This window comes from Hemicordylus capensis, chromosome 3 (genome assembly GCF_027244095.1).
Source record: "Hemicordylus capensis ecotype Gifberg chromosome 3, rHemCap1.1.pri, whole genome shotgun sequence".
NCBI classification, from domain to species: domain Eukaryota; kingdom Metazoa; phylum Chordata; class Lepidosauria; order Squamata; family Cordylidae; genus Hemicordylus; species Hemicordylus capensis.
Genome location: NC_069659.1, coordinates 102,338,684 through 102,362,788, shown reverse-complemented (window position 1 = coordinate 102,362,788; position 24,105 = coordinate 102,338,684). Strand labels below are relative to the sequence as shown.

The 24,105-nt window shown below is 42.9% G+C and overlaps 1 protein-coding gene across 1 annotated transcript in view; it reads left to right on the top strand.

The window, feature by feature from the left end:
• The window catches only part of LOC128352290 (cytochrome b-245 heavy chain), a 63,290-nt gene that overhangs the window by 18,304 nt on the left and 20,881 nt on the right, over positions 1-24,105 (top strand). The window contains 2 exon segments of the mRNA XM_053312734.1: positions 16,618-16,713; positions 20,934-21,044. Of these exon segments, the coding sequence (XP_053168709.1) occupies positions 16,618-16,713; positions 20,934-21,044 (207 nt within the window).

Genomic DNA, 24,105 nt, shown 5'->3' with positions numbered 1-24,105 from the left:
ATTAACAGTATTTTCACCTTCATGAATCTCTGCTATCACTACTTCTACTATTTATATTAATATCTGAGTGCTGTTCACATGGAATAGAGAGCAGTGGGGGCAATATTTGTCAGGCAAATGAGTTTTCTGATGAGTGTAGGTTTTACCTTCAGCTTACAAACCCAAAGGAAGCAAGACCATAGTGTGACAATACCTTCAATTTCAGCTATGTGTGCTTCGTAGATGGGAGTGTTCTTAGATTGGGATGATCTTTAAGTAGGGAAAATATTGCATATTGACTGGCTCTTAAACACTAGCAATCTGAGCCCCACAACAAGGAGGACAAGTATGAATCAACAAATGAATTCATATGTGTCCTCGTTGTGTGGCTCGGATTGCTAGCGTTGTCACAGTTGGCACCTCTTTGGCTCAGATCAGACATAGCATCAAGCCGTAATATGATGCTACAAGAAGAAAACTCTGACTCACACGCTCCTTTCTCTTCCCCTTGTGCACTCAGAGTAATTAATTACTTCCTGAGCTTTGGCAAATCATAGCTTGCTGTTGTATTCAAGCCCATAAACTATGGCATTTACTTGCACTATAAACCAGCATCTAATTCCAGTTGGCATGTCAAGCAAAACCATAGTTTACTAGTTTGGGTTCAGTGGCAGAGTATGGTTTACTGAAAACTAAGGAAAAAACTACTTACTTGAGTGCATGAGATGAGAAGGAAGCATGTGAGTTCCAGGCTCATTTTCACAGTGAGATCTTCACAAGATGTTCCAAGGGAATCTGCTCTACATGCCGACATCAGCAGGGATTTGGTTGTTATACAATGGGATAGGTTTTCTTGGTGATTCCCCCACCCCACCCCAGGCTGTGGAACTTTCTCCCCATAGAAACCCACTCCTTCATGTTCTTCATGACTTTCTAGAAGCAAGTCATGACTCTCTCCTCTTGCAGACTTCTGGGCTGTGAGGGACCTATGGTGGCATGTTTTAGCCTCTGCTGTAAATACTGCTTTATCTGTTCCTGAGTCTGGTTTTCCAGCTGTATTATTTTAATATTGGTGTTGATTTTAATTTATTAATCATGTTTTAAGTCACCTTGGAATGTAAAAAGGAAAGGTGGCCTAAAAATGCAGTAAGTACAAGTTGAGTATCCCTAATCTGGACATTCAAAATCCGGAATGTTCCAAAATCCGGAAACATTATTGCATTGGAAAATTTTTCGCAAATAGTTTTCATTACATTTACAGCTACCTGTAGTTATCATAAATTCAATGCTTATTTGTTTTTATATTTTAAATAAAACCTAAAATAATAAAATACAGTGTACAGTAACCTTTGGTGTTTAGACTTGGATCCCATGCCCAAGATATCTCATTACAGTATGGGCCTTTTTTGCCCAACTTAATTACCCCATTTCCCCCACAACACACATCTCTTACACTCACCACCCCATTCTACTTACTAAACATACTTAGGGCGAGTGTTAATATAATAAATGTAATTATTGTTGTTAATGAGGTAAATAGTTTAAAGCGTCATTCCAAAATCTGGCAAAGTCCAAAATCTGGAACACTTCTGGTCCCAAGCAGTTCAGATAAGGGATACTCAACCTGTAAAATAGTGCCACATTATAGTTGGCATTACATCTGAACCATACAGCATGTGAACCACAAACTACTTTTAGCATTCAGGTCTCATAAAATCCGATGGAAATTCCAAGATGTAAAATTTATGATTCAAAGAGCCATGGATTTATTACCATGGAGAACAATGATAAATATTATGTCCAATCTCCATTCAGTCTTGCATAGTGTTAAAACTGCAAAGACAAGCTTCCAAAGGTTACATGTCAGATCTAGACATGCACCCCATACCCCCTCTCTCTCCTGAACTCACTAAAACAAACTGAATCAGTTAGCTGGGAGAAAAGTTCATTAAACACCAATAAGAAACATTCAAAATGCAGTTCTCAAAGAACCAAATGCAATTCTCAAAGAATCATATCCAGTTTAACTTACTGAGATAATCGCTTTACTGAAATCTAAGTTTGGTCACTGCAATCTAAGAAAAACTTTTCCTTCCCAGGAATGACTTTTGTAATAACAAATAACCGGTAGAACAACCTCTTTAGCAAACTGTATCCCTGCCAAAAAAAAAAAAAGTGCCTTTGGTGATAGGACCTTGTTTACTCAAGGCAAAGTCCAACCAAAATTGCCACTTCTTAGCAACTAAGATTTCCATATGTATGAGTTGTTGCTAGCTATAGATGGAGGTCTTTCAAGTAATACAAAAGAACGTTTTTGTTATTTTGTTGTTCATTGCTATTTTAGCTCTCTCCCTAAATTGTTATTCCTAAGGAAACCATTTGTATCACCTCTTCACTGCAATGCGTCAACGTGGAGAACGTCAACATTCCTTTGAACATCACTCAGCATCATGAATAGAGATGGTTCTTTGATTTTAAGATCAACTAAAATCACAAAATTGTGAGTGAATTGTGAATTTTGAGTGTTTCAAAAGGCCTTTGAATCTCTTTGAACTGGAACTCACAAGTAAGTCAGAAAACAAAAGAAAACATGGTAGTGCAAGCACAATTAATTGATCTTGTACCTGCAAAACAATTTGAGGCTTGCAGACATTTAGCACACTGCAGTTCTGTGGTCATCCACAAGGTGGGAATCCCAAACTATTTTGTAATCTAGTCTCACTGAAGCCTGCAGTCATGGGTGCCTTTTGATAACCATGCAGCCTGGAGAAAGCAATCTTCGACTCAAAATTTTAGTGGAATTATTTTGAAGAATGTGATGAAAAATAAAGCTTTCTGAAGCTAAGGCTTTAATATTTCTGGTATTAATACTGGGAAATGGCAGTAACAGCATTTTTACAAGTAATGCCAAGAACATTTTTAGTGTATAATGTGTCATTTATTAATGTTGTGGATGTGAGACTAAGTAGAAGAGAATCATTTTAAAACAGATACATTTTAGCCAATATAGAGTTCACATTCAAATCATAGAGGCAGGAAATGCAGAAAATGTGCAAATCACTCGAGAGAATAAAAAACAGCTCATTTGTTCAGTGTGTGATGTATTCATTAACCTTTTTGTATCTATTCTGCTTGTCCTCCAAATAACTGGGAGTGGCTTTTATAGTGTTAGTGTTCACTTTATCCTTATTGCAAGCATGTAAGGTTGGTTAGGCTGAGTAATTATGACTTATTTAGTAATGTGATATATCCTTCTCTAGGCGGTGTAAACTTACTCAAGACTAGTGAGCTCCTTCTCCTGAAAACATACAGTTATGACCTATGAAGGAAAAAGCACGGTTTGCAATGAGGGAATAGCAGATAAAGGTTTAAGCACCTCCTGTCTGCAACATCTCTACTAATAATTTGCAATTCACATGTATATAGTCTCTGAACAGTCTCTGAACAGGGTCTGAACCAGAGGAATGTCACACTGAAACCCAGCGTTCTATCTAAATGGTAACATACTGGTTCTCCTTTACTGTTCTTTTCTTATAAACATACCATCTGCTTTGTACTCCAAATTGTGCTGAAGGGCTTACATTTGGTATGCTGACAGCAGTGCTAAACAATACAATTTATTTTAGAATACAGTTCTGTTCCCCCCACCCTGCCCAGCTGCTAGTTGTTCTGTGGCTTTAGGAAAGGTTGGTAATCAAGGGTTAATTGCAGAGAAGGTGGGGAAACAAACTGATGGCCATGTATCTTTGAGCTCAAACCGCAAGTTGGAGAAGGACAAACTATCCAAGTGCATTTAAATCATTACTCTCTCCACAGTTTCTTATTTAAAGAATGGCTTGTTCTTATTTTCCCCCCAAAGGGATGTAGTTATGATATTATTGTCTTGATAGAGTTAAAGCAAAGTTTACTTTAACTTTACAAAGAAGATGAATTCATAGACAGCTCTGTATTACAAACGTATATTTATATCAGATTAATTTTCATGGCTTCCTCCAAAGAATCTTGGGAATAATTGTTTGGGAAAGAGCTGAGAAACCTCTATTAAACATACCTACCTCTTCTCTTGCCAAACTACAGTTTCCAGAATTGCCCAAAAGCAATTGTTTTTATAAAGCAGGTTTTAAGTTGGTAGTATCCTATACTACAGCGTGATGGGCACAGTGCATTGGGGGATTTCTCTGCTGCCAGGTGGTCCTTACCCGGTTGAAGAGCCCCGGGATCAGGATCAATCCCAGCACTCCACACAACCTACCCTACCTGGGTAGGGCTGTGCAAGCCCAGGGAGGGCTGGTTATGTGAATAACTTTAGTATGTGCTTTCTTCAAGGCATAGGGGACTCACACCAGGGAGTCTGGCAGCAAGGCCCAGGAGCCTTCCTCCCCGCACTACTAGGGCAGCTACCACGAGAGCAGCTGCTTAACTCTGAGAGTGCCATTGTTTTAAGCTGCTCCCGAAGGGTGTCAGTGGGAAATGGTACAGAGGAAAGCACCCCTGCATCCATGCCACATTCCTGAACTGGATTGGAACCCTGCTGCTTGAGTGTAAAAGCAAGCAGAAAATAAGATAATAGTTTTGCCGTCCAATTTGACCCTTAGGCAGAGCTAGCTGTTGGCCTGATCTTTGCTGTGTTGCAGCACCACTAGCCCAATAATGACTAGAAAGGCCCAATAATGACTTGTAGCTCATCAGCCAAACCAGATCAAGTGATCTGGAGAACCTGGCTGGCCTTGTGGAACTGCGCCTCTGACCTTGCTTCCTCAGTCTGAGCAGCTTGTTGCTAAGAGCAAGCATACATATTCTTGGGCCTTACCTTGCCCTGATTGCTGCCTTTTGGAACCTGACCATCTGCCTAACCTTAACTAGTGTGTGCCTGCCTCTGTCCAACCTGATCTTGTTCACTGCTCTGGATCTGGACTTCAGTCTGACCTGGGCTCTGTATTTGTCTCTGGCCCTTCCAACCGACCACTTGCAGGCCTGACCTTCACAGGCCTTGACAGTACCTAACTGGTCTGTATCTTGGTTTTATTCCACAAGTTCCAGGAAGCTGCCATTTGGATGCATTTTGAATATTCTTGTTTCCTTTAATGGATTCACCTTCATTTTAAACTTAATGTGTCAGGTGTGCTTCAGATATTTTCTTTTCCCTCCAACATTTTTAAGAAGCCAGTCATGAGTGTTTTCATAACGTGCAAAGGTCTAGACACAATTCTACCACACTGATACTGTGAACCTCCCAAATATGGCCCATAAGATGCAGTTACCAGCCATGCCTCTGTGCCTCCAGGCATTTGGTGAATGTTCTACCCTATATGTTCTACCCCATCTATTTGTGACTTTTAGATATGGAAAATGAATCTCCAAAGTCACACCTCTAAAATGTGTGCAAACCCCTTTGTTTTCACGAAGGGGTGCTCTTTCATCATACTCAGTGTTGAACCACATGAGTGACAATCTCTTGCTGCAATTTGTTGGTGTGGGGTTTGTGGGGGGCAGCTTCTCTTGTGGATCAGCTGCAGTGGCACAGCAGGGAAGCAGCTTGCCTAGGGAGCAAGAGGCTGTTAGTTTGAATCCCTGCTGGTGTGCTTCCCAGACTGTGCCTAGTATATATATTTGTATAGTCACCTATATCAGGCAGCAGCGATATAGGAAGGTGCTGGAGGCGGATGCTCATTTCAGTGACAACAACAAAGGCATCATCTCATAATGCGCAGGAGGAAGGCAATGGTAAACCACTCCTGTATTCTACCAAGAAAACCACATGGCTCTGTGTTCGCCAGGAGTTGACACCGACTTGATGGAACAATCTTCCCTTTTTTCTTGTGGCCCTTTTGCTCTCTTATAAATTGGCTCATGAAACTTGGTTCTGATCTGCTTTTCTTCCCAACCAGGTTAAAGATTTAAGGGTTCGCTGAACTGTGTATCCTTGCTTTAATGTATCTGTTGAGCCAGCTGAACTGCCTGTAGCAACTGAGCAATCCGGATTCCATATTTATGTGGAACAAACCACAGTCAATAACACCTGTCTGACTGTGTAAACAAGAAATAATAATAATAATAATAAATAATTAAAAATTAATAATTAACTAATTAATTAATTAATTCAGGGCACCTACTGTATTATATTTTCAGGCATATCTGTCATAGGGACCAATTAAAACATACTAAAAGAATTACAAAAAGCAGCTTTACTGGGAACAGCCTATATTCTGCGATGATATCTATAACAATTGACAATAAAATTCTGGCATCCCAGGTCCTTGGGAAGGACTCGATGTCTGAATAAAACAAACCAGTCAATAACACCTGTCTGACTGTGTAAATAAATAATAATAATACATAATTAAATTATTATTATTATTATTATTATTATTATTATTATTATTATTATTATTGACCCATTTTTGTGGATGGGGCTTTAGTGCAGCAGATCCAAGTGCTGCCGTGCCTGTACTCAGAAGGTGCGGAATCCTGAGTGGAATGTTGGGTGTGTACAAGAGTATCCCTGGTCTTTAGAGAGGTCCATGGTACTAGGGCCCATGGAAGGGCTTCTTCTGTGGCTGCCTCTTCACTCTGAAACTCTCTTCCCCCGCCCCGATTCAGTCTGCCTCCTCCCTTTCAGCCTTTAAAACCTTATTGAAGACATTTCTTTTCCGCCAGGCGTTTGCCCTTTAATTTTTATTTTTAGATTTTGGATGCTATTCTTGGTTTGTACACCTGTGGATTGGGCGGTATATGAAATCTCTTAGTTAATGAATAAATAAGTGACTTGGATCTACAAATGTGCACATGGTACAAGAAATAGATTGACCAAGCCCAGTAGATGTGAGTGATAAAAGGCAAGGGGTTCTGAAGAAAGTTCCCATACAGTGGGCAACATTCAGACTAGTTAGCCATGATTATTCACCACTGAAATCAATGTAACAAGCTAGTCATAACTAACTTCAGTGCCATTAATTTTAGTGGGACTTTGCCATCACTAACTTCATCTGGATATTGCACAATACTGTCTCAGTTTTCATCCATAGTGTTTCTTATTTGAAAGCACCCTAATATGATATTGTGGAAAAGGCAGAGGGCATGGCTTCATTCATCACTAATAGCATTCCATTCCTGCTTAAAATAACTTACTGCTTAGCTAAATAGCACTTGCAACAGGTTTGGGTGAATTATATTCATCATCAAAACAACTTTACAAAACTGGTCGCAGATTACACTAATCAGATGAGGGAACAGAGCCTAAGGGAACTTCCAGACTGGGGTAATTGACTGTCAAGCATCATGCACTGATTCCAGGGCTTTGAGGGAGGAACAGTCATGCAGGCAAAATTGTGTGCAGGCAGGGGTGTAGACTTCTCAATTTCCCCAGGGGGGGCACATGGGAGGAGAAGTCTTGTGGTAGCAAGCATGAATGGTCCCCTTTGCTAAGCAGGGTCCACTCTGGTTTGCATTTGAATGGGAGACCACACATGAGCACTCTAAGATATTCCCCTTAGGAATGGGGTCACTCTGGGCAGAGCACCTGCATGCATAGAGCATCACTAGCTTTCCTCCTTGTTATACTGCTGCTTATCAGAGAATCATAGAGTGAAAGGGTCCTGAGAGGCAGCCATGCCTCCTAAAAACTTGCTGAGCCACTGCAAAGACAACACAGGACTGATTGTGTTGTTCAACTGACTGATGAACTTGAGCATGTGAGCTTGCTGATGTTACTTAGCAGCCGGGGGTGGGGCGGGCATTGCCTCCTGCAGGAAATCCAGAAGAGGGCTTGAGCCCCGTTGCCCCCACCTGGCAGCTTGGGGGCATTGCCCCTTCCAGGAAATCCCAGACGGGGCTTGAGCCCTGCCACCCCCATGAGGTTTACGCCCCTGTGTGCAGGAACCAAATAATCAAACAAGAGGGTACTTTGCTCTCAGAACTGACCATTGTACTCCAGCTCTTAACATGCCATTTCATTCATTCATTCATTCATTCATTCGATTTCTATACCACCCTTCCAAAAATGGCTCAGGGTGGTTTACACAGAGAAATAATAATGGATCCCTGTTCTCACAGGGCTCACAATCTAAAAGTAAGTTTAAGTAAAACTTAAAAGTTTAAGTAAGCCTGGTTAATTGTAGTGAAACAAACGTTTGAGCTGCAATGTACAACCCATTTACTGTACTCAAGAACTATTCTAATAGGACTACTCTGGAATAAACTAGTACATTTCTGTTTTAGTAAATTCAGGGCACCTACTGTATTATATTTTCAGGCATATCTGTCATAGGGAAGTAGGTACCAATTAAAACATACTTGAAAGAACAGACTTGAGATTTAAAATGGAAAATCTGCAGCCAGGATCTGGTTTTTTTTAAAAAAAATTAGTGCTGGCACTTTATAAATATTGATGATTTATGGTTACACTAGTAATAGATACAAGAGTATTACAAAATGTCAGATTAGCTCAAAAGAACACAGGAAGCTGCCATATACTGAGTCAGACCATCGGTCCATCTAGCTCAGTATCGTCTACATAGACTGGCAGTGGCTTATCCAAGGTTACAGGCAGGAATTTCAATCAGCCCTCACTTGGAGATGCCAGGGAGGGAATTTGGAACCTAGATGCTCTTCCCAGAGTGGCCCCATCCCCCAAGGGGAATATCTTACAGTGGTCATATGTAGTAACCCATCCAAATGCAAACCAGGACAGCCTCTGCTTAACAATTCATGCTTGCTATCACAAGATCAGCTCTCCTCTAATTAACCTTCCAAAGCTGTCTAAAACTGAATGAAAGATGATAACTTAGTTTCTGCCATCTGGGTTTCATTTCCCATGTATGTGAAGTGATGACTGATTCTGTTCCCTGGAGGGAATACCTTAGAGAGTCGGAGAGAAACACAACGTGCAGTCTAATGGCAGCTCCCAGATGCTTGATGCGATGTCCAAAGCATGGACGTTTAGCCTGGAAAAGGGCAGAGTTTGTTCCCTTTTTGAAAGTGTTGCATTTATTACAGAATTCAGGTTGGTTCCTGCCTGTTGCATAACAGTTGGGGGTCCAATGGAATAAGTGGAAAGTCCAATTAATAAACAAATAATGTGCCAAGAAATGATCAGGTGGAGTGTCATCTGGTGAGCTACAGGCTATTGTATAATTATACTGAGCTATTGTGCAATAATACTTAGTGTTTCTGTGTGTCTGTCCAGCCAGTGTACCTGAGGATAGTCTTACATTTATTATCCTCATAATACAGGCTGGATGGGTGGACAGTTGTGTCTAATGAGTATGTGGTAGAGCTGAGAGTTGTGTCAGCTCCTAGCTCATGCTATCAACTTCAGTGCTCACTTATTTGTACTGATGTTATCACATCTATGGGGGATTGCAGGGCAGTGGCTGGGGGAAGCTTATGTGTTCCAGTTTTGTAAACACAAAATGTAATGTGTAGCTAGCCACATGGATCCTCTAAGGAAAAGCTGTATGGAAAGCATCTTCCTCCAGGGCGTTTTCCAGATTACACGCTGCCACGTGTCCCATAAGTGCCCCTCTGTATTGCCAGTGTTTTGACATCATGCTCGCTGTGCTGTCAGCAGGGTGCCATTCATATTTACGATGCATTGTTTCAAATGTTAATGATGTGTTATGGCCGTATAACATGGTAACTGCATTGCAGGAAAGTAGCTGTATTTTTCCATGGTAGAGCGAATTGCATAAACGGAGTTTATGTGTTGCAGTGTGTTGCAGTATGGACAGTTCTTTCCCCCTTCCCACCTGTGCTTGCTTCCTCCACTCCCTCCCCGTGGGCAGAGAAACAGGCAGGGAGAAATCTCAGCTTTCCCCTCCTTTCCTCCCCACAGATCCCAAACCCCACACCTCCCTTCTCCTCAGCTTGCTTCCAATATAACTTGAGTGTGTCAACACAGAAGGAGAGAGGAGATGGAGGGGAAGGGAGGAGATCAGAGGGGTTATTATTATTATTATTATTATTATTATTATTATTATTATTAATAATAATAATAATAATAATTCCCCTGTGGTTCTTTTTGTGTATTCCCCTTTTAATTTGCTACTTTGGCCAGAGACTCATACTAGTGCAGCTGAGCAGATCTCTGAATCCAGCCCTTGCTTTTGCACTTTTACTGAAGAGGAAGCCCATTGAACGAAATCATTTACTTCTGTGCAATCCCACTTGCTTACTACAAGGCAAAGGGCAGGGAGAGAGAGTACAGTCACTTACTTAAAAGGAAGCCCATTGAACTGAATCATGATTCATTTACTTCTGTGCAATCCCACAACCCTCACTGGAGGAGCACTCCCCTCCGCCTCCTCCCTCCTATCTATCAGACAGACCAGCTGGTGATGCTTAATGCTGGCTGGAGAACAGCACTGAACACCACCAGGAAGAAAGGAGGTGGCGATCAGTGTGGGGCTTCTAGTCCAGCAGTGAGTCCAGATGCTGGGGGCATGGCCAGTGACATGCGGGATAGGACAGCATCACAGCCTGGTGAGTCCAGGGGTCAGAGATTAGTGGTGGTGGGGGGAACCTGGTGGAATGGTGAGAACCAGTGGGACACACAATTGTACAAACTCTACAGAAAGGATAGGGAGGGGAGATTGGGGGTGGAGTAGCACTGTATATTAAAGAAGGGGTAGAATCCAACAAACAAGAAAACCTAGGAGGACTGGAGTCATCCTCAAATCATTATTGGTGAAAATATGAGTTCTGAAAGGAAATGTATTAGTAGGGATGTGCTATTGCCTCCAGATCAAAATGCTGAGAGTGACCTGGAGTTGGAGAAACAAATCACAGAGGCATCAGAGAGACAGAAGTGTAATAAAGGGTGACTTAAATTACTGTCACATAGACTGGGCAAATTCATGTGCAGGTATTGACAGGCCAAATTTCTAGACATGTTAAATGGCTGTGCTTTAGAACAGTTGGTTGTGGAACCAACCTGATAAGGTGACTATGGACTTAATCCTGAGTGGTGCCAGGACCCAGTGCAAGATATCAAGAGTTGTAGAACCATTGGGGAGCAGAGACTATAATGTGATCCAATTACATGCTAGTGGAGCATTGCCAAGGAAGTCCAACACAGATCCGTTGGACTTCAGAAGAGTCAGCTTCTCAAAAATGAGGGGACTGGTAAAAAGGAAGCGGAAAGGGTAAGTAAGGAGGAGCAAATCACTCCAGAAAGCATGGAACTTATTTAAAACTACAATAATAGCAGCTCAGTTGGAATGTATACCAAGTAGGCGGAAAGGTGCCACCAAGTTCAGGAGGACTTCAGCGTGGATAGCGAATAGAGTCAGGGAAGCTATAAAAGGAAAGAAAACTTCCTTCAGAAAATGCACATAGCTAGAAGTGTTATGGAGAATAACAAAAGCCTCTTTAAATATATCAGAAGCAAAAAACCTGGTGGTTGGGCCCTTAGATGATGTGGGCATGAAAGGGATTATTAAGGAGGATAAAGATATTGCAGAGAAGCTGAATGAGTTGTTTGCATCTGTCCATGGCAGAGAATACTGACCATATACCCATTTCAGAACTGAACTTCTTGGGCTTGGAGACTGAAGAACTGGGCCAGTTGGAGGTGAGAGAGGATGTTCTAAACTGTCTTGAAAAACTAAAAAATCACCAGGGTCAGATGGCATCCACTCAAGAGTTCTGAAGGAACTCAGTTGTGAAATGTATGATCTCCTAGCAAAAATATGGAACTTGTTCCTACAAGTTAAGCTCCGTATTGGAGGACTGGAAAGTAGCTAATGTAACTTCCAATTTCAAAAAGGGATCCAGGAAATTACAAGCCAGTTAGCTTAACTGCAGTGCCGGGTAAACTGATGGAAAGCATACTTAAGGACAAAATTGTTAAATACATAGAAGAACGGGCCTTGCTGAAGGGAAACCAGCATGGCTTCTGCAAGGGCAAGTCTTGCCTCACTAACCTTTTGGAGTTCTTTGAGAGTGTCAACAGGCATGTGGATAAAGGTGATCCGGTTGATATAGTATACTTGGACTTCCAAAAAGCTTTTGATAAAGTTCCCCACCAAAGGTTCATGTGTGGATTAGTAACTGATTGAAGGACAGGAAACAGAGGGTCGGAATAAATGGACAGTTTTCATAATGGAGAGAAGTAAAAAATGGGGTCTCCAAGGGACCTGTACTGCGATCAGTGCTCTTTAACTTTTTCATAAATGATCTAGAAGTTGGGATAACTAGTGAAGTGGCCAAATTTGCAGATGACCCTAAACCATTTAGTATAGTGACATCCAAAGCAGATTGTGAGGAGCTCCAAAAGATTATCTCCAAACTTGGTGAGTGTATGACAAAATGGCAGAGGTAGTTCAGTGTCAGCAAGTGTAAAGTGATGCATATTGGGGCAAAAAAACTCAGCTTCACATATACACTGATAGAGTCTGAGCTGTCAGTGACTGACCAGGTGATAGATCTCGCGGTCGTGGTGGACAGTAGGGGTGTGCATGGAACCATCTGGCCCGGTTCGGTTCGGTTCGGTCCAGCCCCCATTGAACTGCCCTCCGTACCGGACCGGTCTGCAAACTTTTTTTTTTAATTAAACATTAAGCAAGTACCTGTAGTCCCTTTGTGGGGCATGCTGTAACCATGGGGCGGGAGGGTTCCCTCTCCCCCCGCCGGCCTTCCTCATCACTGCCGCAGCCAGGTAAGTGAAGCATTTTTAGCCCTTTTGGGCCTCCATAAGAGCGAGCGCAAATGCCCTCTGTGGTCCGTTTCTGGTCCGACGGAACCGGGCGTGGTGGTTCGGTTCGACCCCGAACCCCTAGACCGAACCTCTGGACCGCCAGACCAGTTCTGCACATCCCTAGTGGACAGCTTGTTGAATGTGTCAACTCAATGCGTGGCAGCTGTGAAAAAGGCCAATACCATGCTAGGGGTCATTAAGCAGGGGATTGAAAATAAAAAAATGCTAATATTATAATATATTTATATAAATCTATGATGTGGCCACATTTGGAGTATTGAGTACAGTTCTGGTACTCCCTCTCTAACAACACTAGAACCAGGGGTCATCCTATGAAACTGATTGCCAATAAATTTAGGATTGACAAAAGGAAATACTTTTTCACACAGTGCACAATTAATCTATGGAATTCTCTGCCATGGGATAGGGTGATGGCCACTAACTTGGATGGCTTTAAAAGGCACTTAGACAAATTCATGGAGGAGAGATCTATCAATGGCTACTTCTCTGGTGACTATAGGCCCTCGCCAGCCTCAGTGGGAAGATGCCTCTAGATACCAGTTGCAAGGGAGCAATAGCAACTAAGAGGGCATGCCCCCATGTCTTGCCTGTGGGCTTCTCAGAGGTATCTGATGGGCTACTGTGTGAAACAGAATGCTGTACTACATATATGTTGGGCCTGATCCCGCAGGGCTGTTCTTATGGGGATGCAAAACCTTTTACTAGGTAGGTTTTGCACCAATACAGGACCTACACAACACAGTGGTTGGATCCAAAGGGAGACCAGTTTCCACTCCTGACACCAAGAGCTCAGAAGCTATTCCCATGATCACTGGAAAGTGGGCACTTTCCAGTGGTCGTGGGAACCACTAGGCTCGCAGGCGTGCCCGTTGCTCCCAAGGTGGCTAGCCCATCTAATTCCCCCTCCCTTTAAATGAGGTTAACGGAGCAAGTGCTCCGTTAACCTCATTTTGTTGCTGTGTGTCACTGCAATATGTGGTGACACATGAGTAGACCCTCAGCCAGGAGGCTGCAAGCAGCCTCCCAGGCTCGGGCGTCTCTCCAGGATGCCCTGCGCGCTCGTACGGGGCATCCTGGAACTTCCAGGGGCCGCGCGGCCCCCAATCCCCACAGCCCCTGCCAGCTCCATGACGCAGCCGACAGTCGTGTGGGCAGCCGATCCAGCCACCCAGCTACGAGCAGCTGCTTGTCTGCATCACCGCTCTCTCCTCAGAGCCCCCTCAAGCACTTCACACATGTCCTGTGAAGCGCCTCAGTGTCTTGCTTCCATTGCTTCTATAAGAAGTCAGAGTTTGCCAAGAGGAAGATGGTGGGATACTGGCTTTTAACAAAGCTGTAATGCAGAAGCATTCTTCAGTGGTGTCCATGGATAGACTGCCCCTTAGTATATGGACATGAGATTCTATTCTGAGTTGCTTCCAAGCCTGTTTGCTGCATGTGAAAGCACAAATAGGGCAAAATGGTAGCAATGGATGCTGAAAAGAACATAGAAAAGAAAGCCAAGTTCAGGTTAGGTCATCCCCCTCACCCCACCCGAGAATCTATTTGTAGCAGGGAAATAATCTTTGTGGCTTTCTGATCAAGCATGCACTATATGGTGCCTTCACAACTGAGGATAAGATAAAGGACTCAGCATCTCAGGATGTGGGCAATAAGAGAATGTGGTTGTGTGTGGGTTTTGGTTTTTTTAACATAAATGAAGGTGCAGCAAAGAAGGATAATTAGCTTGGAAGAATGAAATTATCTGGACTTCTTAGGGTAGGACTGAAGGGTGCTGTTTAATTATGGCTCCAGTCCTTCCTGAGAGTCGGCCACAGGAGGCGGTGCTGAGAGACTGTTGTTCTTTGGCTAAAAGGGTGGTGCATGAGTCCGTCTTCCATGCTATATACGTATAACAACTACATGAAACTGCTAAGTGAGGCCATCTGAAGATTTGGGCTGGGGTGTCCTCTGCTCATGATATCTTCCCATCTCTCTGATTTTCATCTTCTGATTTCAGGGAGGCAAGGGAGTTTCTGAAGTGGTGTTTGGCATCTGTTTTGAATTAGATGAGAGTGAATAAGCTGAAATCTAATCCTGGCAGGATGAAGATCCTGTTGGTTAAGGGTTTCAGCCATTGGGGAGTATGTATACAACTGGTTTCAGGTTGGGTTGTACTTCCCCTTGAAAAATGAGGCTCACAACCTGGGAATGCTCCTTGATCCAGCTGGTCTCCTAGATGGCCAGTAACTAATGATGACTGAGTGTAAGTATTGTAATAATGTGGTAGAAGGCTTTCCCTTCAGATAACATGGGGGAGAAATTATCAACTTCTCCTGGTGAAATTAGAGAACAAGTTTGTTATTTGTTTTATCACAGTGCTTCAAGCTGATTGGTTACACTTACAAGTGGTGCTCACACATAATGGTTACTTTAATCCTGGTTACACAGATGTTAGCTGAGACCGTTCTATCTTCTCCCGTGTTACTCTTGTGAGAATGGTGCCTAACTTGTTCAGTATTTTTCCCCACTCCTCTGATCATTCCTTCAGAGTTCACCTTGAACTAAAATCTGGCTTTACTTCAGAGGGTGGTTTGGACCACCCACCACTCTTTTAGTCAACTCCTCTCAGGATCAGAGAAGTCCCTCAGTTCAAGATACAAAGTCCAGAACAAGCTTTCTCAATCTCCCTTCTCCTTCTCCAACCACCAACTGATCCTAACCATCCCTCTCCTTGACTGTCATCTGCCTTCCCCCAGCATTCTGAGATGTTCCTTTTCCACCAGCAGGGGACTCTCCACTGCAGCTGTCAACCAAACACTATACAGTATGTATGTATGTATACATACATACATACATACATACATTTATATATTTACACTATAAAATAACTACCCAACTTCTATACAATTAACCCAGTTTACAACTATTATAAAAACATCACACAATACCCATCACAAGAGATGGTTAGCTGATGACGTACGGAATAGAAATGGAAAATAGGTTGTTGCAAGCCTGTCATTTTCACTTCCTTTTGCTTAAAAAAACACACCCACACCCATATAGTCGCTTCAGACAGATCCAAGTCAATTTAGTCTCCATTCAAGCAGCCATTATCATGGGCAACTGGGTGGAGAATGAGGGACTCTCCATATTTGTCATTGTAAGTACAATAATAGTGCATCTTTAACCTTCTTTTTCCAGCTATTGGTTGGCATGGATTTATTTTCATGAAAAACTTCAAATCTACAAGGTGTTTTCTTGCTTTAATTAATGTATAACATTTCTGCATTACCATTCTTGTTCTAGTATTGACACAAATCTGAGTGTGGAATAAGCAATATCTTACGGGGGGGTTGCATTTGGTTACGTCTTAAAAAGATTATGTTTCTTAGTAGTTAGAGCAATTTTGTGATGCCTACAGAGAGTGGGGAAACTCTTTCCCTAAATCTTCCTAAGAAATGCTAGGAAAATATCTTTCATTCATGCTTTTTAAAATCATGATAGCTGATTGTGATAGTTGAAATGTGCTTGATTGTGCTGGCTGCTTTTTAAACCGAATTTGATAATGTGGCAATGGGTGAGATGTTAGCTCCCCTTGACAGCAAATGTATTTTATTTAGCAATTCCATTTCAGAGGTCTTAGGACTGTAATATCTTTAGGAGCAGGAGACAGCACTTGGTCAGCTATTGAGGCGGATGCCAGACTTAGTCTGGATGGTATCCTGCACATATGATACAGGGCCACCACACACAGCTTCCCCCAGGGGCTGCATGTTCAGCCCTTTTCCTCCCTTTTGTGTAAGTAGAAAGGCAAATCTGCAAACAAAATCCTGCTTCCACTTGTCTCATTGCATCAGTGTTTTCACAGCAGCAGACACCCCCAACTATCTCTGTATTTTAAGGACTGAAAATAATTTCAGATCATCTATTTATTCCTTCAGTTTCTGTGGCTGGGATTAAACGTCTTTCTTTTCGTATTCTACTACTTCCATTATGACCATGGAATTCAGTTTTACTACACGAGAGAGCTTCTTGGGGTAAGTACTAGATTTATATTTGATTGATTGTCGTCAAGTCAGTGTCGACTCTTAGCTTTACTGCATCCCCAAAAGAGGCAATATTACTTGAGCCTCTTTCCTTGGAAGTTCTATTTATTTCACTGAAATTTATTTCAGGTTTGTGGCTCTGTACATCTCTGAGTTTGCTCGCTGTTCTTGTCCCAATCCAGAAATTGGTTTATCTGTTTAGACCATCCTTCTGCTCATGCTGTCTGAAACAGCATCGTACTCTATGAAGTGTTACCATGAAGTACTGTTGGACAGCACAGCTAGAAAGGGCAATATGATAGAACTGAACACTTGCTGTACCTGCTGAGACTTCAGAAGCGGGATCTTTATGTTTCAGTCTCTGATGTTACTGACTTCCCAATCCCCAGTCCCGGCTACACAATCCAGCATGAAATTGCCACCAAGAACATGAGATTATAATGAGAAACTCCAACACATTTATGTAACCTTTAGAAACCTTGCCCATGCTCAATAGTCTTCAACTGTAGAGAGAGCAATCCCTCCTGAACAAACGGTTATTTCATGAAATGCTGTAACGAGATTTCAGCTTCCCTGTTTGTTCCCTTCCACTCACTTTTAAGCAATCCAAGAAGTTCCTGTACAGTGACTTTCTTTCACTGGTTCCCCTTTTGCTTTTCTCATTTCTTGTCAGAAGCAAGTGTCCTCCTGTCAGCCTCTTAATAAGCGGTTCATGATTTTAAGATGATGATGATGATGATGATGATGATGATGATGATGAATGATTGAGGAGGTGGAGGTCTGCTGAACCAAGTCTTTGGTACTTGATGCAGGATTTCTCTCTCTTCTCTTTGCTAGCAGGAAATTCTAGATACAGCACAATAAGTCAAATTATTGTGGCAGTGCAATTCCGCTGCAAGCTTGAAATGGCAACAGGGACACTCACAGCACTTAGAAGGCCCCTGATACATTTTAAAGGTTTTCTGTTCCTAACTGCAGTCTCCAGTGGACATGTAAGGTTCCTAAAGCTCTGAACCAAAGCTGCAGCAATGACAAGGGAGGGAGGGAGGGAGTCATGGTGTGAGGCTAGGATAGGGAAACAAGGCTAAAGGGAACAAGGGGCACAGTATAGAGGAGGGTGGGCCCAGAATCTGGTCTGAAGGCACACAGCCTGCTGTAGGTCTGGGAGTCTGGGTCAGTGCTTGCATGCTAGACCACCTGAGAGCTTGATGCCTGCCAGCTTGAATTCCTGCATGAAAAAATGTAATAATTACAATGGCCCACATGATGTGCAATGCAGTGGTGATGTTGCCGATCAGCCAGTGCTACTGCACATGTTACAGGCAGCCGCGCAGCTGCTTAGAGCAATCTGCCCTCCATTGTGCAGTGCCACTTCCATTGTTTTTCAAATGCATTGCACACCACGTGGGTCATAAACAATAATATGTGTGCAGAGAGAGCATGTGTGCGTGCATTTATGTGAGTTTGAACTGTGGAGGAGTGAGAATATCAGCGTAAAAGCAATCAGGGCTGCATATAGCCGCCCTATTCAGGGGTGGCCAGTGGTTATATGGTGCCTGAGGCGAGGTGTCAAATACTGCCTTACCCCACCCCCAAAGAGGCCACCCCTCCTTTCAAAATAGGTTCTTGCAAGCTTGAAAGTGCTATTGGGGGGAGAGGAGCAGGGGAGGTTGCCTGCAACCTCTTCTTGAGTGTCTTGCAAGCTTTGCAAATTGCAAGGGATGTGAGGAGAAATGAGCAGCTTCCTCCATGTCCCCCATGGTCCTTGCAAGGCTTGGGTCTTCAGTGCTGCTTCAGTGGTGGCAGCAGGGAACCTCTTGTTACCCTCCTGGTTCCTCAGTAACCTGCTGCAATCCGCTATTTAATTTAGAGGCAGCCTTGGTACACTGGAGTCAGCCCCAATTTGATGGTTTGGATGGCCAGGCCCATTCAGTCTGACCCCAGTTTGAAGGATCACTTCCATTCAGAGCCAAAGCAGCAGCCCCTTGAAGCCACCCTGCCCCCAACAGGGGTACTTACCAGGCTGGTGTCTCTTTAATCTTTTTCGTACCCATGTGGTAGGGGAGCAGCAATGGTGTAATGCAGTTTCTATTTCAAAAGGACTACTGGAAGACGGCTTTCCCCTTCACCTTCTGTTGTCCTGGAAACAGCTCAGGTGTTCCTAGTATTGTAGTCTTTTCAGGGACTGTGGCCAGTGCAGCAATTCCTGAAAAGAGTGTAATTCCTAGGAACACCCATACCTTTCCCAGGGCCGCAGAAGACAAAGGCGGGTAAGGGTCTTCCAGCAGCCCTTTTGAAATAGAAGACATGCCCCACTGTGGCTGCCTCCTCACTACCAGGAGTGAAAAAGAAAATCAAAGAGATGCCCACTCAGTAAGTATAGAGGTCGGGGGTGAGGTTCAGAGGCCTATTTGGAGGCCTGAAGAAGCGATGAAGGCCAACCGAGCTCTGATTTGGGCCCAATCAGACCCCAAAGTGGACAGTGTTTCACTTTGTGTCAAACTGGGTCCAGTTGGGCCAAAACAAGCCTATTTGTTTCAGGGCTGAATAGGCCCCCAAAGCTTCACACAGCCCTAGTAGTAACCAAGCTGATGAAAGCATGGAAGGAGACTAAAGACATTTAACAGTAGTGGTTATAACCCATAAAGCCCTAAACACCTTGGGCTCTGGGTATTTAAGAGAACGTCTTCTTTGCTATGAACCACACTGCCCACTGAGATCATCAGGAGAGGTTCATCTGCAGTTGCCACCAGCTCTTCTGACGGTTATGCAGGGACGGGCCTTCTCTTATGACTTTTTAAAACGCAGTCAAGACACATTTGTTCACCCAGGCTTTTAATTAGATACTGTTTTAATTGTTTTATTTTTAATAGTTTTAACCTTTTACATTTTTAATTGTTGTAACGTTTTAACCTTTTTATTTGTTGTTGTTATTGTTTTGTTGTAAACCACCCAGAGACTTGCATTTTGGGTGGTATACAAATGTGTTAAATAAACAAATAAAAGAAAACAAATAACAGCAGCATGCATAGTTAACATTATGCTCTGGGAGAGGGGAGTGTATATAGAATGACAAGAGCAATATCTGGAGCAACCTAATATTTGGGGCAAAACCTGTCTGCTCACCTGGATCAGAAAAGTCTTTCTGGTTCTCCCCACACCCATTAATGTTAAGCCTGCCTCTGGACCAGAGAGTGGGATAAGAAAACATTTCATTAATGGACCCCTGTAAAATTTATTCACACAACCAACCAGTTAAGGTGATAGTTGTAACGTCATATGTTTGGCTTGCTTCTATTAGGGGTGTGGTGTTTGGTCTGAGTCAGGGACGTGTGTAAAGTTTGTTTTCAGTTGTTTTTCACCTTGGATGTGACTTAGGTTTGTATAAGTGTACTTATATTTCCACTGCAACCACTTATATGACGAAGCCTCTGTAATTCTGTTGGTTTCTTTAACTTTACTTTAAAAAAACAAAAAGGATATTTATTTAAAGATGTTGTCTGAAGTTTGTTTGTTTCACTGCTGATTTCAGGGCTGAAATCCTGCTTGGTTACAAAGTTGATGATTTGAACTTCTCACAGTATTTAGTTACTATACACACCATATACAAGTCTTTTCACCTTTGAACCCAGTCCCTTCCCAGAAGTGTACTTCACAACCCAGTCTTTATTACAACCCAGTCCTAATAACGCAGTCCTTTATTTTTTAGACTTTCCATCCTTTTGAGTCTCAGAACAGCTCTTCTTTGAGACTGTTCCTACCCAGACCCAAATTCCCACTCTCCCTGAACTTCACTTCCAACTTCTAACTGCTTCTTATGATTGACCGCTCCAAAGAGTTCTAAGCCAATTTGCATAAAAGAAGTCCTGCACCGTTTCATCACAAGGGGTATTGTATTAAAACTCTATCCATTATAGCTCAACCGTGATAGCGGACTGGCTAGATACCTATGAGAAGTTATCAAATGGTAGGTTCTGTTCATGTGAACTGGCCTTCTGTAAGACATTTTGCATTCTATGTTTGAGCAACCCATTCAGTGTATGTGAGTTAAAGCCCTGATTCTCATTTCCTTTGGTCTCATGCATGCTGTTGTCACATCCTGTGTGTGGCCACAGTGAGAGTCAGCTCCATTAGTCTGTCAGCTTCTGTCCTGGTGCATTCTTCAAATAATGCCATTTGGTTCACCATGCTCCTCTTGTCTTCTGTTCCAGCCTTACCTGGCGTTGGCCCGGGCACCTGCAGCATGTCTGAATTTCAACTGCCTGCTCATTCTCCTTCCAGTCTGTCGAAATCTGCTTTCCTTCCTTAGAGGCTCTAGTGCGGTAAGATGTAGGAATATTTTCCGCATTGTTTGTCATTCTATGCAGATAAATTTCTTTAATCTAGTAGGGAGCCAACTCCTGCTGCATTGTGCCTGTTCTGTGTTCTGTTCTGTGCAACGAAAACATAATAATAAACGAAGCTTCTCTAAAAATGTTGCCCAGTTTTGTTTCTGTGACAAGACTATGATCACGTTCAAAGTAGATTCATGTTGTGTTCTGTTTCCTCAAAAGGCAGGAGAGCTCCCGAAAGGTATCAGTTCCCTGCCAAGAGGAACTTCAGACACAGGACAATGCCTCCTTTCCCAGCATACAGCTACAACCAATCATGGTTCCCTGGGAAGTGTACCTGCATAAAACATGTTTTTTGCATTGGTGCTTTACACTTAAAACATCTTTATATTTACACCTACAAATATAATGTTTCCCAAACATGGGTCCCCAGATGATGTTGGAGTACGACCCATCATCTTGAGCCACAATGTTCAAAAGCCACTGGGGCTGAGGATGATGGAAATTGTAGTCCAACAATATTTGGAGACCTATGTTTGAGATTTCCTGTCCTAAAGTGATCCACTTGTGGAACTCTCTGCCACAGGATGTGGTGACAGCCGACAACCTGGATGGCTTTAAGAGGGGTTTGGATGACTTCATGGAGGAGAGGTCTATCAATGGCTACTAGTCGGAGGGCCGTGGGCTACCTCCAGCCTCGGGGGCGGGGTGCCTCTGAGTACCAGTTGCTGGGGAGTAATGGCAGGAGAGAGGGCACGCCCTCAACTCCTGTCTGAGGCTTCCAGCGGCATCTGGTGGGCCACTGTGCGAAACAGGATGCTGGACTAGATGGGCCTTGGGCCTGATCCAGCAGGGCTGTTCTTATGTTCTTATGTTCTTAAAGTGAGATATCTCCAGTACATTGTTTTGTCTTAGGTTTGGAATATTCAGTTTGGAGACCTGAATCTAAGAGAAATATGTTTGCTTTGACTAAAATGCTTCCAGAGTACAAAGCAGGGGATTTGCTTTAGTTAATTCTTCTTTTTGGCTAGGGACCAAAAAGAAGTCTATAGTATTGTCCATGGCAGCACTTGTCTAGAAGTCACACTGTAAGATAATATACACCTAGTACCTCCTGGAACTTCAGCCACAGTGGTTCTTGCTGGAAGACACCATTCCAGCTTCATTGTCATTTTATTTAACTATTTTTTACTGTTTTTGAATATTTTAAGAGAGAGAGAGAGAGAGAGAGAGAGAGAGAGAGAGAGAGAGAGAGTGTGTGTGTGTGTGTGTGTGTGTGTGTGTGTGTGTGTAGATATGATACTAAACTATTTAGGGTAATGAAATCCACAACGGGTTGTGAGGAACTCCAAAAAGATCTCTCCAAACAAAATGCCAAATGTGGTTCAATGTAAGCAAGTGTAAAGTGATGCACATTGGGGCAAAAAACACCAACTTCACATATACGATTATGGGATCTGAGCTGTCGGTGACTGACGAGGAGAGAAATCTTGGTGGACAGCTCATTGAAAGTGTCATCTCATGCATGGCAGCTGTGAAAAAAGCTAAGTCCATGCTTGGAATCATTAGGAAGGGGATTGAAAATAAAGATGCTAATATTATAGTGCCCTTATACAAATCTATGGTGCAGCCACATCTGCAGTACTGCGTACAACTTAGGTCACCGTATCTTAAGAAGGATATTGTAGAACTGGAAAAGGTGCAGAAGAGGGCAACCAAAATTATCAGGGGCCTGGAGCACCTTTCTTATGAGGCTAGGTTACAGAATCTGGGGCTCTTTTCCTTGGAAAAGAGGTGACTAAGGGGAGACATGATCGAGGTGTATAGAATTATGCATGGAGTGGAGAGGGTGGACAGAGAAAAAATTTTTCTCCCTCTCTCACAACACTAGAACCAAGGGTCACCCCATGAAACTGAAGGTTGAGAAATTTAGGGCTGACAAGAGGAAGTACTTTTTCACACAGCGCATAATCTATGGAATGCTTTGCCCACCAGAGGCATCTGGCGGGCTCCTGTGTGAAACAGGATGCTGGACTAGATGGGTCTTGTGCCTGATCCAGCAGTGTTGTTCTTATGGTCGTATAAATAATTATACTAGTCCAAAGCATATTTAATGAAGAAGCTATATGCAAGAAAGTAAAAAATACATTAAAAAATCACAGTCTTCACAAAAAGCAATAGTCAAAAGAGGGGAAACTCTACTATCCACACATACTTTCTCCCAAATGCATAGCCCATGAGGCCTCCAGTACTCACGTGGATTTCCCAGTTTACTTTGGTGGTTGGAGCAGTGTTACATAAGGAGGAATGCGCTTGTAGAATTCAATTATTTGGCCACAAGAGACTACTGGATTGGGCCAAATATATCTCATTGTGCCAACTTGGGAAGAATGCATGACACAGAAAGAGGGAGTCTTTCTTCTTTCTTAGTTTTGAGCATTATCTTGAATTCAGTGGGACATGATAATATCTGGTTGGTTTAGTTGTGTGGAAGAAGCCTCTCCTTTGTGTGGCTAAAGTTAATTCTTATAAGACACTCTCAATGGTTTTATGTGCAAGTAAAATTTAGCCTGGAATCCTCCAGACTAAAACATGGATTTTAATATATGCAATTTACTTTAATGTCAGAACCTAAACTATTAAACATATGTTTAGCTGCCTTATGCTGAGTCCAGCTATTATTTAAGTATTGTCTACACTATGTTGTCTCCGTGGTGTTTAGTGTTGCCTCAGTATTGTCTACACTGTTCCCCTTAGAGGATGGGGCTGCTCTGGGAGGAGCACCTGTATGCTTGCATACAGAAAGTCCCATGTTCCCTCCCTGGCATCTCCAAGATAGGACTGAGAGAGACTCCTGCCTGTAACCTTGGAGAAGCCACTGCCAGTCTATGTAGATGATACTGAGCTAGATGGACCAATGGTCTGATTTGATATAAGGCAACTTCCTATGTTCCTATCATCGTAATCTTTCCCAGCTCTACCTGGAGGTGCCAGGGATTGAACCTGAGACCTTCTGCATACAAAGCAGGTGCTCTACCACTGAGCTGTGACC